At 36.9% G+C, this 20,729-nt stretch overlaps 1 protein-coding gene across 3 annotated transcripts; it reads left to right on the top strand.

Annotated features, from left to right (window-relative positions):
- The first annotated feature begins 17,914 nt into the window (after positions 1 to 17,914).
- Positions 17,915 to 20,333, top strand: LOC107896966 (uncharacterized protein At4g14100). 3 transcript variants are annotated; one of them, XR_001683967.2, is made up of 4 exons: positions 17,915 to 18,600; positions 18,691 to 18,831; positions 19,865 to 19,979; positions 20,076 to 20,333. XR_001683967.2 is itself a non-coding variant. In XM_016822288.2 (3 exons), the coding sequence occupies exons 1-3, from the start codon at positions 18,102 to 18,104 to the stop codon at positions 19,882 to 19,884; spliced, it is 660 nt and encodes a 219-aa protein (XP_016677777.1). In that variant the 5' UTR covers positions 17,915 to 18,101; the 3' UTR covers positions 19,885 to 20,333. The 3 variants fall into 3 exon arrangements, 1 of the variants encoding a protein (XP_016677777.1); XR_005918077.1 differs by having other exon boundaries at positions 20,113 to 20,333; XM_016822288.2 differs by having other exon boundaries at positions 19,865 to 20,333.
- The last annotated feature ends 396 nt before the right edge of the window (positions 20,334 to 20,729 follow it).

Raw genomic sequence — 20,729 nt, forward strand, 5'->3', positions numbered from 1 at the left:
AAGAAAAATTTGAAGGGAATAGATTAATCACAGGCAACCAACATTGCTGTAATACAAAATGAATAAAAAAAGGGAATAGGTGCTCCAGATATCGCACCGTGAGCTTTTCTGTACTAACTTCTTGAGGACTCCCTTTTTTACCCAATATGTGTTTAGGAGATCTAGAGTACCCTTGTAGATTCCCCAAGATGTAACATCTCTCATATTTGTTGATTTAGGTATCATAAGACTACCGCATACCCCACCTTTGATCAAAATTTGAATCTCCCTTTACGGGTTTTCAATTCAAAATCCCTTTGGTCTCAAGGTGCTCTTTGCGAGTTTTCACCTTGGCCTCTCCATTTTTTTTAAGTGAAGTATTTCTTAACCGAATCTAAATTTACAGGATTAGGTAAAGTCTTGCCATCCATTTTGGCCAATATCAATGCTCCTCCAAAAAAGGCTTTCTTTACCACATAAGGTCCTTCTCAATTCGGCATCCATTTTCCTCTGAAATCCTTTTGTATGGGCAAGATCTTTTTCAATACTAGGTCTCTCTCGTTGAATTCTCTAGGACGAACCTTTTTGTTGTAAGCTCGTATCACCTTTTTGTTGTAAGCTCGTATCATTCGTTTTTGGTACATTTGACCATGACGGATAGCCCTTAACCTCTTTTCTTCAATCAAATTCAACTGATCGTATCGGGACTGGATCCATTCTGCTTCATCCAACTTTTCCTCCGACAAAACTCTGAGGGAAGGAATCTCGACCTCGATAGGTAAAACCGCCTCCATTCCATAGACCAATGAGAAAGGCGTTGCCCCGATGGAAGTCCTGACAGATGTTCGATAAGCATAAAGGGCGAATGGTAATTTTTCATGCCAATCTTTATAAGTCTCAGTCATTTTTCCCAAAATTTTCTTAATGTTTTTATTAGCTGCCTCAACTGCACCATTCATTTTCGGGCGATACGATGACGAGTTGTGGTGTCTGATCTTGAACTGACTGCAGACGTTTGCTATCGTATTGTTGTTCAAATTCAATGCATTTTCAGATATAATCCTTTCTAGCATTCCGTATCGACAGATAATTTCCTTTTTCAAGAACTTGCTAACTGCCGATTTAGTTACATTAGCATATGAAGCAGCTTCCACCCACTTGGTGAAATAGTCAATGACCACAAAGATGAATCGATGCCTATTTGAAGCTTTGGGCGAAATTGGCCCAATCACATCCATGCCCCACATCGAGAAAGGCCATGGAGAAGTCATAATATGCAAAGGTGAAGGAGGCACATTAATCTTGTCTCTATAGATTTGGCACTTATGACATCTTTTGGCGTAGTTAATACAATCTCCTTCCATGGTGGACAAATAATAACCAAACCTCATAATTTGCCTAGCCATTGTAAAGCCATTAGCGTGTGTCCCACAGACGCCCTCATGGACTTCCTCTAAGATTTTCTTAGCCTCCACAGCATCTACACATCTCAACAGTACTTGATCCTTCCTTCTTTTGTATAGGATCTCCCCGTCCAAGACGTAGTCATTGCCAGTCTTCTCAACGTCCTTTTGTCATTCTCAGCAGATTGGTCGGGGTACTCAAAATTCTTCACATATCGCAGGACATCATGGTACCAAGGGTGATCATCATTTTCTTCTTCTTCTTCGAGATTGTAACAATGAGCCGGAGCTTCATAAATGCTCATTTGGATTGGTTTCACATCTTCTTGCTTATTCACCTTGATCATAGAGGCTAAAGTTGCTAGGGCGTCAGCCATCAGATTTTCTTCTTGTGGGAGGTAGCAGAAGACAATATCATTAAACTCTTTAATTAACTCAAGGATCAACCTTCAGTAATTGATCAATTTGGGGTCTCTTGTCTTCCATTCACCTTTCAGTTGATAAATCACTAGGGCAGAATCTCCGTATACTTCTAACACCTTGATTTTACGCCCTATGGCCGCAAGAATTCCCATGAGTCATGCTTCGTACTCTACCATATTATTCGTGCAGTCAAAATCCAATTTACTAGTGAATGGATAATGATCTCCGTTTGGGGATACCAAGACTACCCCGATTTTGTTACCCACGGCATTTGATGCTCCGTCAAAGTTTAACTTCCAAGGATGACCTTCTTGAGGGTCTTCTTCAGTGGTTGCTATGTACATTAGATCTTCATTTGGGAAGTCAAAATTCAGAGGCTCGTAGTTCTCTAGGGCTCTGCCGGCTAGGAAATCTGCTATCGCACTCCCTTTTACGGCCTTCTGGTTCACATAGACTATATCGAATTCAGAGAGTAGAATTTGCCATCGGGCCATTCTCCCGTTCAAAGCAGTCGACTCCATCAAGTACTTCAGAGGGTCCATTTTAGAGATTAGCCAAGTTATGTGATACAACATGTATTGTCTCAGTCTTCGGGTAGTCCAGATTAGGGCACAACACAACTTTTCAATTGGCGAGTATCTTGTTTCGCACTGAGTGAACTTCTTACTAAGGTAATATATCGCTCTTTCTTTCCTTCCAGACTCATCATGCTTGCCAAGCACACATCCCATAGAATTTTCAAACACCGCTAAATACAGTATCAATGGCCTGTCTGGACTAGGAGGTGTCAACACTGGGGCGTTGGACAAATATTGCTTAACCTTGTCAAAAGTCTTCTGGCATTCCTTGTCCCAAACACCAGGGTTGTGTTTCTTAAAGAGACGAAATATGGGTTCACATTTCTCAGTTAGTTGTGAAATAAACCGAGCGATGTAATTTAATCTTCCTAGGAATCCCCGAACTTCCTTTTGAGTACGCGGCGGAGGTAGCTCTTGTATGGCTTTGACTTTATCTGGGTCAATCTCAATCCCTTTCCCACTGACCACGAATCCTAACAGTTTTCCTGACCTGGCCCCGAAGGTACATTTTGCTGGATTAAGTTTCAACTAGAATTTCCTCAATCTCAAAAATAATTTCCTCAAGACTTGCACATGCTCTTCTTCAGTCCGAGATTTGGCGATCATGTTGTCGACATAGACTTCAATTTCTTTATGCATCATATCATGGAATAGGGTTACCATGGCTCTCTGGTATGTTGCTCCAACATTTTTCAATCCGAACGGCATCACCTTATAGCAAAAAGTTCCCCACATGGTCACAAATGTGGTTTTATTCATGTCTTCAGGATGCATCTTGATCTGATTATACCCTGAGAAACCATCCATGAAGGAGAAGAGTGAATAACCTGCCGTGTTGTCCACTAAGGTGTTAATATGAGGCAACGGAAAATTATCCTTCGGGCTGGCTTTGTTTAAGTCTTTGTAGTCTACACACATTCGTACTTTTCCATCTTTTTTAGGGATGGGGACGATGTTGGCTACCCATTCCGAGTACTTAACTACTTGTAAGAAACCAGCATCAAATTGCTTCTTGACCTCCTCTTTTATTTTCAACAAAACATCTGGCCTCATCCTTCGGAGCTTCTGTTGAACTGGCTTGCATTCCTCTTTAATGGGGAGCCTGTGTACCACAATGTCAGTATTTAGCCCAGGCATATCTTGATACGACCATGCAAAGACATCTTTGAACTCTTGAAGTAACTCAATAAGGTCCCGCTTTATCTCTATGGTAATGCAAACTTCGATCTTTACTTCTTTCTTTCCTAGTTCATCTCCGAAGTTCACGACTTCTACTATCTCTTTGTGGGGTAGAATTTGTTTCTCCTCGTGTTCTACCATCCTTAACAAGTCAGGGGATAAGTTACAGTCTCCGTCATCCTCAAAGTCCTGAGATCCCTCTAGATACGTATCCCACTCAAAAGGAGACTCTGAGTTAATAGCAACGTCATTCGCATCGTTGATATCTGGAGGCCTGCTGTAGGTGCGAAGGAAGATACAAAGAACAAGAGAATCTAAGAACAATGATATGTATGGTATGATCCTGAATGAAAGAATAAAAGAATATTTGCACGGAATAAGTCAAAAGGATGCATTTCATTGAAATAACGATTTTGAACATAAGCCTATTTCACAAAAGGACACTTATTACTCCTAGGCCTAGAGTAATAAGTGTGTTTTGGAGATTACTCTGAGTTAGTTCTAAAGACTACAGGAATCTCTTCCACAGTCCAATTATTCAGAACACTTCCCGGCTCATAAAGGTTAATGCCCGACAAATTCTCTACTCTAGCTCCTCCTTCGTATGTGGCGTTGATGTCCAAACTTTCCATCATTCCTTCCACAATTTCCTTTCCCGACGTCTTCCGCTCGGAGTGAATGACCCCTCCAGACACAAAAGCCTTTGATATATGGGGGAAGATCATTGATTCCCATTCGATTTCTCCTCGGCTCAATCGCGCTCTCCTTCTTTCTTGCTTCTTTACTAGCTCATTCTTTCTTTGTTTTATGTCTACTTTAAATCCCAACCCAAAATGGTCTTGTTTGTCCTTCACCATTGGTGTATTAATCCTTCCCTGGAGGTATCTCCCGAGTCCTTTTTCGGGGAGGGCCCCTTTTCCAACAATTAGCCGTAGTCCCTTTCTTGTAGTCTCAGATAACCTGGGCCTCGGAATCTTATTTCCTTCGGTAACGAACGTCACATTCACAAACTCTAAAGACCGAAAAGAGCATTCAATTGCTTCATCATTTGCCTCTAGATATGGGGCGTCACTGGTTATTGGTGCGATGATGTCTTCTTCAGCATTGATCATTACTAACCGACCTTCGGTTACTAATTTCAACTTTTGGTGCAGCGATGAAGGGACTACCCCTGCTGAGTGTATCCATAGCCTCCCTAATAGACAATTATACGAAGGCTTAATATCCATGACCAGGAAATCTACCTCGTACGTGCTCGGTCCGATTAAGAGGGGTATTTCAATTCTCCCCATTACCTCCCTTTCTGTGCCATCAAATGCTCTCACTACATTTTGGCATGTCTTTATATGGGAACTATCCACTGTCAACCTACTCAGTGTAGATAGGGGTAGGACATTTAGTGCAGACCATTGTCAATCAATACCCCCGGTAATGTGTACCCTTTACAGCGAGTCGTGATGTGCAAAGCTTTAGTCGATCCTCGGCCTTCTGGAGGTACTTCATCATCATTGAAGAATATGAAGTTGTCGGCACTTATATTGTTGACTAAGCGGTCCAGTTTGTTTACAGAGATATCGTTAGCAACATAAGTTTCATTCAGCACCTTCATCAATGCGCTGCGATGGGCTTCGGAGCATAAGAGTAAGGTCAGTACCGATATACGAGTTGGCTGTTTGTGCAACTGTTCTATGACATTATATTCGCTATGCTTTAAAAATTTTAAGAATTCCTTTGCTTCTTTTTCAGTCACTCATTTATTAACAGTTGGTTCAGGTCCCGCCGGCTTCTCTTTATTTTGCTCAATTGCCAATGATTTTCCTTTAACCTGCCCGAATTTTGTATTTGGAGTATAACGCCTTCTGCTGCATATATAAAAACCCTCGTCTTGACCTTCCTCTGATGCATTAATCGGGATCTCCTCTCCCGAGATTATCACATTGCAGCTATAGTTCCACGGTACCCTTTTGCTATCTTTGTAAGGGAAAGCAGCGGGCTTCTGGATTACGACCTTTGGCGCAACTTGTGCCCCGGCTTCATTCATTCTCAGACGTGGTATGATAACCACTGGGTGGTTGACTTTGTAAACATCCTTCGATGACCCTTCTTCGGAGGCACACATATCTGTTTTTTTTGGGCTCCCGACATATTCGAAGAATTCTAACTCCTTATTATCCATCAATCCTTGCACTAAAGCCCTGAATTCGCTGCATTTCTGAATCTCGTGATCTTCTTGATCATGGAACTCGTAATAATTCTTTACTTCTCGAGGTCTAACCCTTGAACTCTGTGCTATCAACCCTTTTTCCACCATTTTCTTCCATACTTCTTTCAGTGGGGTATTCACTTCTGCAATATTCATCTTAATTTCTTTCCCAGAACTCTCGATTATCGCATTTATCCCATTATCCCCATGGTTAGGTAATGGATTCTCTGCATTGGATGTATCATCAAATTTCACAATGCCCATGTTGATGAGTCTTTCAACCAATTTCTTAAAAGTGGTGCAGTTTTCTATCGAGTGTCTTGTGGCTCCCGCGTAGTATTTGCATTGGGCATTTGGGTCATACCATTTAGGGTATGGAGGTTGCATTGGCTTTAGATAGAAGGGAGACACGACATGTGCATTGAATAGACTTTGGTATAACTCCTTGTACGTCATTGGAATGGGCGTAAATTAGAGTTTCTCCCTATTTTGCTTTGTATTGGACTCTTGTCTGGGTGGGCCTTGCTGTCCAGTAGTTGTCGACCTTAGTTGGCTTACGCTGATCGATTTTAAATATGAGCTCACATTATTCACCTCGTGCTCTTTCTTTCTCGGCGTTGATCTCTTAGCGTTTTCTCTAGCCTCTATTTTCCCACATCTTATCGCATTTTCTATTATTTCTCCAGACATTACTATGTCTGAAAAACCCTTGGTTGCACTACCCAGCATGTGGTTAATAAAAGGTGCCTTCAGGGTGTTGATGAAGAGCATAGTGGTTTCCTTTTCCAACAGAAGGGGTTAGACTTGTGTGGCCACCTCTCTCCATCGCTGGGCATACTGCCTAAAGCTCTCATTATGTTTTTTCTCCATATTCTGTAAAGTGATTCTATCAGGGGCTATGTCTGCACATGACCGTACTGTTTCATGAAAGCTTGTGCTAGATCTTTCCATGAACTGATCTGGGCGCGACTCAGTTGGTTGTACCATCCAGAAGCGGCCCCAACCAGACTTTCTTGGAAGCAATGAATTAATAGTTGGTCATTATTAATATGGCCTGCCATACGTCTGCAGAACATAGTGATGTGAGCTTCGGAACAGCTAGTCCCGTTGTACTTCTCAAATTCCAGAGTTTTGAACTTGGGAGGTAGTACCAGGTCCGGAACCAAACTTAATTCCTTAGCATCGATTCCACCTCGATAGTTCAGTGCTTTCAATTTCTTGAAATTTTTCTTCTAACCATCTACACGTTTCTTCAAGCTCTTTCGGGAGTTCTACCTTTGTTTTTTCTGTTTCTGTTACTTCATCGAGATTGTGGACCACAGGGTTAGTCAGGTTATCCCCCGGATTGGAGCCCGAGCCAGCCTGATAATTCATCGGTACTGAAACACTGGCCTGAAATGGTTGGGGCCTAATTGTAACCGATGGGCTTCTTGGGTACATATCAGGTTGTGTCTGAACGTCTACTGGGGCAAAACCCGAACGATAGGTAGGATCCTTATTATCATCTCCCGTATTGATCAATGGGCTTTTCCTTTTTTCTAATCTGCCAGCCAATAGACGCTTTAATTGCTCCATCATACTTTTCTGGGACTTCAGTATCTGGTCCCCTACATCTTGCTGGATTTTGGCCAGCTGTTCTTGCATACGTATTTGTAGTTGATCCTGCATCTCTTTTTGCATTTGTTCGAATCTTTCTAATCTTTGGTCCATTGCTCTTGTTTTTCCTCTTGTACCGTAACGATGTTCCAAGGTAACTACCATGATTTTTAGGGTTTTTGTGAGTTTTAGTGCGTGTGATGCAATGCTGATGCATGAATGCAATGAATGTGATGAATGCAAAAAAGCGTTGATTCCAATCCGATTTCATTAGAGTAACTTTTTTAGAAAACAATTTTCTTTACATAAAATAGATTACATATAAGGCTTGGCCTTGATACTTAAGGCCTTGACCTGCCTAACAAGCCAAGCTAGCTCTCGGCCTCGGTCCGATTCCGACTCATGTTTTAAACTCAGCACATCGGCTTGTACTGCTAATGTTTGCAAGTGATCAGCCACTTCTTGCACTTGAGTCAAAGCTTCGCCCATGACGTAGTCCCTGTTCCAGACTTGATCTTGAGATTGATGAAGTTACTCCTTAAATCGCTCATTATTTACCTCGAGGAGTTCCATCTGAAGTTCATGATTTTGTAGCTCTGTTTTAAGTTCTTTTATATTCTCTTTTAATTCTTCGATTCTGCTCTGACTAGCTTTCAACTCGATTACAGAGTTACGCGAACGATACTGATACAAGGACCTCTCTAACTCTGACATTCGAATCTTTAATCCCTCATTCTCGTTTTGGCTTTCTACCAAACTTCTTTTCAAAGCACTTTTTCGAGCTTGAGCATCCCAAAATTTTTCTTCCCATTAGTTGGCTTTGCTTTGTTCTTCTTTAACTTCCTGTGGCCACTGTTCAGATGTTTTTCCTAACCCAGCGGTTCTCATTAATCTGCGCAGCTTCTTATAGTCCGTTTTCAAACTGTCCAAGTCCTCTTCAGCCTTGTTTTTTCCTTTTCTAAGTCTTTCAGCTTCTAGTTTCTGGACATCGACATCTAACCCCAGCTGCATTTTTTCTTCCTCCAATTGCTCGATCCTTTTCTCTAGCTCCAGACTCTTTCTCTCGAAATCTTGCCTGATGATTTCTAGCTCAGATGGGATTACTTTCAAGTGTTCTTATATCGACCGAGGATTCCCTTGATCTGACGTAAGGATGTTGTCGTTAATCCTCTGATCCCTCTATCGGTCGTACTCAGGAGTAGTCATGGGATTGGCAGCAAACTTTTTTATTCTACGAGTCTAGTTTCAGGCATTTGATATCTCGTAAACTTTCTTTTTGTAATTATTCCCTGTGAACACGAACTCGAACTGGGCTAACCCGTATGTTGGTGGTGTAAACTGTCTGGATCTGTACTGTTTTAATGCAAGCAGAGGAGCATATCCGAGGGCTCCCGATACTCCTAACAAGGGAACCCAATCGAAATCTCCGCATCGGTATAATATTTCATCAGGAACCATCCACAGGTCTCTCCATTCAACGTCTTCTTCTTGCAAATTTCAGAGAACCGTCATCCAATTTTCTTCTCTAATATCATCTCGTCTCGGTGTAGCTATTAACTCTTTCAGTGGAGAGTAATTTTTAGAGAAGATACGATACGAAACCTTTTCCACTTTCCAAAAATGGCTGTGAAACCAAGATAGTAAGAGCTGTGCACATCCGATAAATCTCCCTGCACTCGCTCTTCGACAAGCATTCAATGATCTAAAAGTTTCAGCTAAGATTGCGGGTACAAGTGTGGTCCCTTTACCAAGCCTGTCAAAAAGATCAGAAACCGCCTTGTCTATATGCCCCAAAGCTTTGGGAAAGATAACCAGTCCATAAATGCTCAGGGCGAAGACATCTACCCTTTTCTTCACATCGGGGTGTGCTGAGATTAGATCCCTCAGGTTCTTCCAAGGAATACATTTACAATCTCCTTTTTGTTTGATCCGAGTTGTAACCCACTGTTCGCTCATCCTTGTGATGTTCATCAGCTTTTTTGAAAATGCTAGGACGTTAGCAAGTCTGGAATAAATTCTGTCAACCTGAATCTTCGGGCAATGGAGCAAGGTCGTGTATTCTTCTATAGTAGGTACCAAATCTACTTCCCCGAAAGTGAAGCAACTGTAAGCAGAATTCCAATATTGGGCAAGGGCTCGAAACAGGTGTTCATTTACCTTGACATCGAGCAAATAAGGTAAATCACTGTAATGACAATAGAATAGCTGTTTGACCTCGTCGTCCCACTGACCCGAAATTGCTTTCATCTCTTGGAGATTATTCTGAGTTATGCTGATCCGAGTAAAATCCCACAACTCTAACACGTACCCCTTGGTAAGACTGTCACCTTTCTCTTGTTGTGTCATCTCAGCCCATATCCGGACAGTCGCGTTGTCCTTTACTTTATCAAAAAACCCCTTTTCCATGATAAGTTATCTACTTAGGAACCGAATGTGAATCAACACTTTTTGTGATGAAAATGCCATGCAAATACAATCAAAGTAAAGCAAGTCAGTATTTCATACGCAGTTCAAAGCAAACAAAGAATAATATAGCACTTGCTCAGGTATCCACTAGGGTTTCGGAGTGGCTCTACCTAGGGTGGGTTCTTAAGGCTCGCTACATGGGGTTTTGTTCTAGAGTAAAGGTACTTGGACCAGCAGATTCCTCGATCTTCACCCATTATAGGCTCATACAGACCAAGTTCAGTTCAAGGGAATACATTTCCTTGTGGCTGTACGGAGATGAAATTCTCACGAAGACATAGGTACGGATGTATCCCAAAAGCGATCCACTATCCTGCACGGAGGTGAAGACCTCACGAAGGAGTAGTTTCTCACTCCCACTTAAAAGGGTGTGACCACAGCGGTTATGCAATGCAATGTGCGAGGATATATACATAAAAACTTGAAGCGATTAAAGAAAATAGGAATAAAATGATGAAAACCGTAAGAAAAACAGGTGAAATGCAATGAAAAGATCGTATATAAAAATCAAATTTTCAATTTTTGACAAAAAGATAAAAGTTAATCAACTTGTGGCTTGACTCTCTTATTTGGTGTCCCCATTGGAGTCGCCAAGCTATCGTAACCATTTTTAAAAAAAACGAGAATCGACTTTGGTTTTGGAAACGAAAGCGAGAAAATAGGAGTCGCCACCAATCCTTTTTTGATGAGGTGTGATCGGATCACCTTAATTAATCATTTTAATAAAAGTTAAAATTTACTAAAAACATAATTTATGGTCTACGAAAATTAGAAAATGAGTTCGGGAGTCGGTTACGCACGAGGAAGGATTAGCACCCTCGATACGCCCAAGATTGGTACCTAGTTGATTAATTAGTGTCTTAGTGTCGAAAATTTGGAAACTTGAAAGAATTTAAAATACGATCCCCCTTTGTATTAATGCTAACTTAAAAATGATTGAATAAATTAAGCGGATGTTAAGGACTCTCTCATCTCGAAGTAATAAAATATCATGCCCAGTAAGTTAGGACACGACATCTCAAACTTTGAGACTAAGCTTGCCTTTTATTTAAAATTAACGTATTTTAACTTCTTTTAAAAGGATATTCGGTTAGTTAGAGTGAACGAGGAAAATCAAAACCCAGTAAGTTATGGTACGTTTCCTCGAATTTCTAAACACCGAATATTGCCTTTATTTGCGAAAAATCTTATTTCGAGGTAACAAAATGTCATATCCGGTAAGTTAGGGCACCACACCTTATATCTCCGAAAATAAACATTTTTTTAAACTCACATTGTGATTAAAAGCAATATTCCATTATTTAGGTTAAATGAGAAATCGAAACCAGTAAGTGAGGGCACGATTATCTCGAATTACCTAATACGGAATATTACTTTTATGAAAGAATTGTTTTAATATATTGAGGAAGAAAAATAACGTGATTTATAGTAAAACATAAAAGCAAATTATAATATTAATATGAATAATAACATAATAATAGGTGCGACAGTGTCAAAAACGATAATATGAGTAATTATGAAAGGTGAAATAATAACAAGGCTAGTAAACAAGCGCATGAGGAAAATGAAATGATTGAATACATAAGTAAATTAATAAATAAATAAATATAAAAATGATAAAATAAAATGACAATGATAACAAAAACGATAATAATGATATAAAAGTATATATGTATTAAAGTACGTACATAATAATAGAAGTAATAAGAAATACAGAAATATATATATACATAATTATAATAGTACAATATTAAAAGATACCTATGCATAGCATATATAAAAATGTATACGTAATATAATAAAAATTACATAGTATATATATATGTTAGTAATAATAATGATGATGATACAAATAATGAATGATTTAAGGTTTGAAAGAATTTACAAAGATATAAATAAATAGGTGATGAAACGATAACGATGAGAGTAATGATATATATAAGCAGAATAAGTACGCTAAAATGTGTATATATATATTAAATTAGTTAGTATAAAAGTAATAGGTATAGGTAATTATATAAAAAAATGTTATAATAATAATAAAAGTAATAATACAATAGTGATATTAATGAAAGGTGTAATAATAATAACAATACAAAGATAATGATAAAAAAAACAATTAATAATATCATATAAATATATATTAAAAATAAATATATAATAATATTAAAAGCATATACATAATATATACATAATATACAAAACAAAATATACACATAATATATTAAAATATATACATAATATTACATAAAATATATATATATATAATGTTTAAAAAGAACAAATATACGTAATAATACTAATACATATATGCGTAGTACAATGTATGTACATCAAATGAATACATATATAACATACAAATACCTTAATAAAAACAATAATATTAAACTATTAATAACACTTTATAACATATATATGTAAGTTTAAATAAAAGTGGGACGTTAATCAATAAAAATATAACAGTAATAAAGTATAATATTATGAATAATATTAAAATTAAATTAGAATAGTGAGGAAAAAGTTAAAAAGGGACGAAATTGGGTTGAAAACGGAATTTTAGAGGCGAATTTTAAAATAAATAAAGGGGAAGGGGACTGATTTGAATACGCGGGCAATCAGAAGGGCCTAAAGGAGTAAATAGTCCAACCTTTCCAAACGACGCCGTTCAAATGTCCCTCCTTCAAACGGTCAGAGGGTTAAATTAAAACAGAATTAAAATTTCAAAGCTAAATTTAAAGACATGAAAAGACCTGATTAAAACAGAAAAAATTGCGGAAGGACTGCATACGCAATTGTCCCAAATATCAAAAACACGCGGATCCTTCTGTGGAGCAAGTCGGGTAGAGCGAAATGGCGTCGTTTTGTAACATCTATATAAGTTAAAAATTACCCTTTGAAATTATTTTGCTGTCTGTTTCTAAGAAAAAAACTAAGTTTTTTTGTTTTCTCTGCAGGTCCAAGCTCGGTCAGCACTCCGACGAGCTGCCACCGCCCTCCGCCGCATCTCCGCTGCCGGCAACCGTCGTGCACGGCGGTCGGAGGTAAAAATCTCCCCTTTTTGCGTTTTGAAGATGTGTTTTATTTTTTCTTTTGTTTATATTAAATATTTATATATAAATAAACTTAGAAAGAGTAGATTCGGCCTTGAGATGGAAATGAAAAAAAAAAGAAAAAAGAAGGGTCACCTTAAGCCTTCAGATTCAACTTCTGGGATTTTTTGGTTTGATTCGATTTAATCTCCTTACTTTGATCTCACTAGAGTTGCTGTTTTTTGTTTAAAAAGATTGAAAATTTTTTGTATATATTAAAGATTGCTGAAAATACAATGGTTTCTGTTTTGCTCTTTATAGCCATTACATGCCTCTATTCTTGCTTTCTGTCTATTCTTATTAATGTTTGCAGGTACCAGTGGCGGTGGATTTGACGAAAGCGGTGCTGCAAGCGTCGTCAGATACAAGTGGGGGCAAAAGGGGGGTTGACCGAACGGCTAGGGTTTTTTAGTTTTATTTTAGGTATTGGGCTTAGGTTTGGGTAGGTGTATTGGGTTTAATAATAATTTTTTTTTAGGTTTGGGCTTTTGAAGTTGTTGGTTTTTGGGCTAAACGGGCTTGTACAAGAACATTTTATTCTTTAAAGTCACCCCTGTTTTACTGTCTAACATTTCTGACTCTTCTTCACTAAAAATTAATTATCTCTTCATACAAGATTTGAATGATGTTCCCATTTGTTAATCTTGAAAATAGACTCATTCAAAATTCTAGACATATAAATTTAAGCCCATAAATTTTTTTCTTCAATTTTTTATGATTTTTCAAAGTCAAAACAGGGGAACCAGAATTCATTCTGACCTTGTCTCACAAAATTCATTATATCTAATGATTTACAAATCCATTTCTTATACTGTTTCTTCTATGAGAAACTAGACTCAATAAGCTTTAATTTCATATTTTTTCATCTTCTAATTAGATTTCTAAAATTTATGGTGATTTTTCAAAGTTAGTTTACTGCTGCTGTCCAAACTTGTTTTAGTGCAAGCTGTTTATTACCATTTTTCCCGTAAGCTTTTAATAATTAACAATTTCGTCCCTACTCAATTAGTCTCTCAATTGAGATGATTTTTCTCAATTAACACTTTATTCTATCACTTTAAACTACTTTACAACCCTTGGAAATCATAATTTCAGCACTAGACTTTAATCCCAAACATTTTCACAATTAGGTCCTCAAATCAATTTCCATCAATTTTACTTGATAAAATTATCATATATAAAAAATAAAGCTTCAATTCTATGTTTATTCATCATGTGCTTCCAGCACTCATCCATAAAAACTTTAAAAATTAGCCATGAAATCAAAACCTATTGAAATAGTAAGTTGGACCCAATTGTAAAAGTTCAAAAACATAGAAATTTCAAGGAGAAAGCAAGAATTAAACTTACATGAAGCTAGAGTATGAAAACCAGCTTGAACCCTCTTCCATGGCTGTTTTTCAACTGATGAAAATGAAGAGAATTGAAGAGAAATCTAGATCTTCCCATTTGGTCCCATTTTTATTTAGTTAATTTTGATAATTTTCCAATTTTACCCTTAATTCACCCATTTCCAGATTTTTCTCGGCTATTTCCTCCCAAAATATCTTCTATGGGCTTATTTTCACTTTAGGTCCTTCCTTATTTGACAATTGAGCTATTTAATCCTTTTAGCAACTTTTACACCTTTTTCAATTTAGTCCTTTTTATTTAATTAACCACCCAAACGTTAAAATTTTCTGGCGAAATTTTAATATTACCTTATTGATACTCTGCAAATATTTATAAAAATATTTACGGCTCGATTTATAAAATCAAGTCTCGATACCTGTTTTCCTCAATTTCTTGACTTAATAAATCTTTATAAAACACAAATTACTAATTTAAAAATATCTCAAAATCACATTTAGCTCATAATTATTAAATAAATAAATTTACGAGCTCATTGAAAGTCGGCTATTACATAGAAAGTTGACGATGAGTAATTCAGAAATTACAGTTTGTATTTCTATAATCTGAACTTAATATATAATTGTTAAATTTATTACTTAATGTATATGGTAAGTAGATCGAGATAAGTAATTGATATTATGATGTTGAATTTAAATGAATTGATTTTATGAGTATATGTGAATAATTGAATTAGAATGAATATTGTTTGAAATTGAAAAGTGAATTGAAACTCTATTAATTGTATCGGGCTGAGTCAGATATAGTGGCATGCCATAGGATTGGAAGAGTTCAGGGATACTTCGACCATGAGTGTCAAACCATTACTTCAGGTAAATTCAATGAGGTACTGGGTAGCAATTTACTTCGGCATGGCCGATGAGATATTGGGTGTCAATCTATTACTTCGAATTATCCAATGAGGCACTGGGTGCCATATTGGTGTGTTTTGGTTGGATCCATGTATCCGTTCTAGTCCGAGTCGCGTTAATAGGGGTAAATAAATATATTGGCAGATTGATTGATATTAAAATATTGAATATGGATTGGAATGATCAATGAAATGAATTCTGCAATTGAAATGCATGAAATTGCATGAGCTATGGGTTTATAAAATGAACATGATTATTGTTAAATGATGTGTGAAACAAAGTAAGAAAGGCTATTTGAGATAACTAAAATTGAGAAATGCTGGTTAGTGTATAAATTGATTTATTGGTTAACTAATGTTTGTAAGATTAAATGTACATGTTTACTATGTTATTTACTTAAAAGTATTCAGATTATAAAAATACCACTGAGTTCATACTCAGCGTATGGTTTGTTTTCCATGCGCATATTAGGTTGAAGTCAAATTGTCAATTCAACATCCAAAGCTAATTCGAACTCAAAAACGTGGTGAAGTATATTTCTTTTTGGTAATGGCATGTACCTAGGATGTTATGTTTGTCATTTTAAATAGAAAATATAATGATGTTATGTAATGATAATAGTTATTTTATAAATAATTATATGTGGTTTGTTCTAAGTTGATACTCAAGTGAATATGAAATAGGCAAATTTAGGGTTGAAATGGTATGAAAATTTGGGTTAGCTTAAATGGTGGTATGATGGATTATTTGAACAATATATGTAAAATACCTATGAAAATACATTGAATAGGTCATTGAGAAGATTATTTAATATATTTTAGACGTAATTGAATGTGTTTTGGATTGGTTGAATCAATAGTTTTTGAATTGTTTGATGTTCAAGATTTGCAGGGTTGGTTAACTTGATGTGTACGGCTCATTTTGAGTCCACACGGCTTGGCACGCAGGTGTGTGACTAGACCATGTGAGACATACGGTTATCACATGGGCATGTGATTTAGCCATGTGTCCTTTGCAACTTAATATTTTCAAAACAGAATGCCCAAGAATCTCCACATGGGTTGAGACATACAGAGACACAGACGTGTGTCCCAGTCGTGTGAGGCACACGGTCTAGCACACGGGTGTGTGACTTGGCCGTGTGATGTAGTCAGAGAGTTATATGGGGTAGGACACGGCCTGAAGCACGGGCATGTCATAGGGTCATACGGGCATGTCCCTGGACCATACGAACTTGTGCGCTTGCACCCAGAATTTTTTTTTTTGAAATTTCACGAAAAATTTTCTAAGTTTCCGGTTGAGTCCCGACTTGTTTCTAATACATATTTAAGGTCTCGAGGGCTCATAAAATGAACTATATGATTAATTTATAAAGTGTATGCTAATTGAATTGTTTAATGTTTGTATTCGTTCTGAAAAGTCTGATAATGCTCCTAACCCTATTTCAGCGACAGATAAGGGTTAGGGGTGTTACATAACCTATTCAAAACACTATTAAACATGCTCAAAACAAGCCAAAGCAACCATCTAAGTACCTAACCAGTGTACCCTCATTGGTACCACATATTATATCTTCAAACATATTAACAAAGCATCATACATTCAAAACCTTCATTCATACCAAATTTGTTTCTTTTGCAGTTTTATTTTCACTTTTGTTCGACGAAAGATCTAGTTTGTAAATTCATCAAACTCTTGTGGATTTCTGCGCTTTCAATTCATCAATACAATTCATGATTTCTCTTAAACTTTTACTCTTGATTTATTCTTCATGTTTATCTTATTTATCAAGTTTATGTGGTTTATAGGATCCATGAGGAACTAATCCTCTTGTGGGGAATTAGCGAGTAGATGTAAGAGTAATTAATTTCTATGTAAAGTTTCTTAGCGGATCAGCTGGTTGAGATAGGAAGAACTTAAACCTTAGGCCTAACAACCCTAGGAAATCATCTAAGTGGGATGAACCCAAAATCGGTATTGCCTATTCGTGAACCCGTTACCCCAATCTGGTTTGGACTGTGAGGTTGAGAGATAAGTAGTTCTTGTCACTCGTTAGTTTAGTGGAATATCAAGAGATCCTACTAGGTTAGCAACTAGTTGATTTAGTAGAACCCGACATAGGAATTTGTTATGAACACTGAAACGAGTTAGTCTTCCATGCTTAGATTTGATTGGTTCAACAAATTAGTTTTCCCTTTTTTATTCTATTATGCTATTTATTTATTTTTCTTATAAAATAATTTCTCTTCACTCTATGTTTTATCGTAATATAATTTAATTAAAATACTAATTAGATCTATTAACGTTAGAGTTATTCTTAATTTAGTATTCGTCTCCCTTAGCTAAGATCTTTGGAGTACTTTTATACTTCGTTATAAAAACTAAATTACAACCTAACCCGTATACTTTCTTAAACAGCCTAACTCTTATTTAGTTGCAGGAATTATACTCTATACGTTAATACATTCGGAGACGGTCAACCACTCAACTTTATTCTCCACATTTTGCCCTAACATCTCCTTTAATAGATGGTCAACGACTTTATGAATTCTAGCTCTATATTACTAATCTTTTGTGAAAGGAACAAATGTGAGGATGCTTTAATCCTTATGGGGAACAGTCGATGTTTTTTTCTTGATGACTTATCTTTTGTGTATGTTTCTCCATCTAATTGTTTGCTTTGTTTGCTGATGGATGGTTCCCAATAACAAGTTATGTATCAAACTTTATTTTAGCTGTTAAATAATACTTGTTATTTAAAAAAAAATTGAGAACGAATAAAGGGAGAAGGAAAAATGAAATTTGGTAATGCACAAATTTCATCGGTCAGTCACGTCTTAAAAGATAAATACATTTAGAAATCGGTATGGCTACAACCGATCGTTTGCATAATAACAAAAAGAGATAAAGTTAAAGCCACAAAGATGGCCTTCGCCGACCTAAGCCTTATGAAGCCCTTGTCCAAGATCATCCTCTTCCTCTGCCTCGTTCTCATTTTCACTTCTTCACTCGGCTTCTGCAAACCCACACTTGACAAAGACCCGACCCCAACCCCATGGCCGCTCCAATTCCACTCCATCCTGGTGATGAACTATAGTGGAATTCTGCAGGTAATCGACCTCTGGTACGACTGGCCCAACGGAAGAAACTTCAACATAATTCAGCACCAGCTTGGCAATGTCCTCTATGATCTTGAGTGGAATAATGGCACTTCCTTCTTTTACACCCTCGATTCCTTCAAAACCTGCAGTAGTGCACACCTTGAGGTTGGGATTTTACGCCCCAACTGGCTAGAGGGTGCTACGTACTTGGGTCAGCAACACGTGGATGGGTTCCTTTGCAATGTGTGGGAGAAGGTGGAATTTATCTGGTATTTTGAGGATGTTGTCACTAAGAGGCCCGTTCATTGGGTCTTCTACACGGGTAATTCCCTGTTTTTTAATTATTCACTTTTTTTAATCTACTCTTTATTTGGGGCTGGGATTGATAAGCTATCATAAATTAAAACTGCAGGGAGGGAGGCACATGTGATGACATTTGATGTGGGAGCAGTTCTTGAGGATTCCAAGTGGCAAGCCCCCGTCTACTGCTTTCACAACACCACCGCCTCAACTGATTCCACTACCCACGGATTGCTGGATGGAGTTCTCAAAGGTTCTACCGTCCTTTGAATTTTCCTGCCCCCATATGTATCCTTATTCACCCCTGTACTTGTGATGAACTAACACCGATAATAATCAATTTGAACCATTATTCTACTTTTATTATTGCCTAATTTCTCGAGCATCATCGATTCCAGGCTTTCCCCTAATTGTTTCCTTTGGAATGCGTCTTTTTCAATTCATATTTGCTTGCAGTTTTAGATATAGATTCTTCCTCATTTTAATGCTTCCATGTTACCTGTCAACAGTCCCAAAGAGTTGTGCAACTTTGCAAATAGTGCCTTTCCATGTATTTGGCATAAAGAACTGGGGAGAAAAAAAAATGAAAACTGGGCTTGCAAGCTATTTGCAGCCTTGTGATGATCATGAGCTCATTAGCATTTATTCGAGTTTCGAGTTCAAGGCAATTTACAATTCGAATAACTCGAATAATTCAAATGAAAAATTAATGTAAATATTCTTTTGATCCCTTGTCAACTTTGAAATTGAGAAAATTCATTTCTCTCAATAAAAATTAATTAATGATTCAAGTAAGTATCTTAAATACATATAGTTTTAAATTTATGTACTCTAACATTATAGTGTAACAATATTTTAATTTGACATGTTTAGTTTTTTAATTTCATTCAAATAATTTTATTCAATTTGACTCGACTCAAATTTCATTTCATTCGACTCAATTCGAAAAATATTTCAAATCAAGTTAGGATTATAAAATAGGACTTGTGAACTTGATTAACTCAAAATTTTTTTATTTGATTCGACTCAATTCGATCGAACACATGGACGGGCATGTGGGCTAGTTTCAAGCGAAATTTTCTTTCTGATTTTATTGTTTCCGAATAACTGTCATTGATCATTGTTTGTGGCACAGAATATAAAGGTTACTGATATGCATATTTTCTAGTCAATGGCTTCACAACTACTCCATATAAATTGCAGTGAACTTAACAGTATAAAGGACATGAGCAATGGAACAAGTTGCAGCAAACTTAACAGTAAACTCATGGTTCACTTTATTACAGGATTTAAGTTTAGGGTTTGATGGAGGAGGAATGGAGGACGAGAAATTCTATGGAAGGTCAACATGAGGATGCAGAAGCTTAAAGCGTGCATGAAGAAATTTAAGCCCACTTCAAAGTTGGTACTTCTCCATGCTGAATTCAACTGCTACATTGTTGAAAGTTGTCTATTTCACTAAATAGTTCGATATCTCATCTACTTAAAACATTTCAGGCCCAACGTGCTGATTATTTGCATTGTCCATTGTCAGCTGTGCAGCTTTGAAGGAAAATTTAAATGTGTTTTGTTCTTTGCATTTGAAGGAAAAACTATGTTCAACGTGTTTGATTATTTGCATTGTTTTATCACCGTCTTTTGCTTCTTTCTTGTTTTATTTGAATTTGAAGGAAAAAACTATGTTCTATGTGTCTGCTCTAATTTGTAAATTTAACATTGTTGTAAGTTAATCCATCATTAGTAATAATATTCTTATTTTAGCAACTCAATATATAGGCACTGCATTCGCCTAAGACTCTTCTACCTCTAATTTGATTGGTTGCCTGAAGGTAAAAAGCAGATATCAATGTCACTTTGTCAATTGCTCTCAGCCTCATTTTGCATATAAATTACCCTCTTTAAGAAAGCTTTTATTCAGAACAAGTTCTTTAGATGTTAAATTAGGCTTACAAAGATTGTACGTGTTATGTGTACTTCACTACTTCGTTTCTCGCAAGGTAAGTAGCTGTGGCTTCAATGACGCATATAATCCAATTTATACCTTATTTTGGTGAATAACTAGTTAATTTTCCATTTCATTAATCTGCAGTCTGATGCAGAAGGTAAGATAAGAGCAAATACATATTTGAGGAGCAGGAAGTGTCTGTATAT

The sequence above is a fragment of the Gossypium hirsutum genome, chromosome A03 (assembly GCF_007990345.1).
Source record: "Gossypium hirsutum isolate 1008001.06 chromosome A03, Gossypium_hirsutum_v2.1, whole genome shotgun sequence".
Classification (NCBI taxonomy): Eukaryota; Viridiplantae; Streptophyta; class Magnoliopsida; order Malvales; family Malvaceae; genus Gossypium; species Gossypium hirsutum.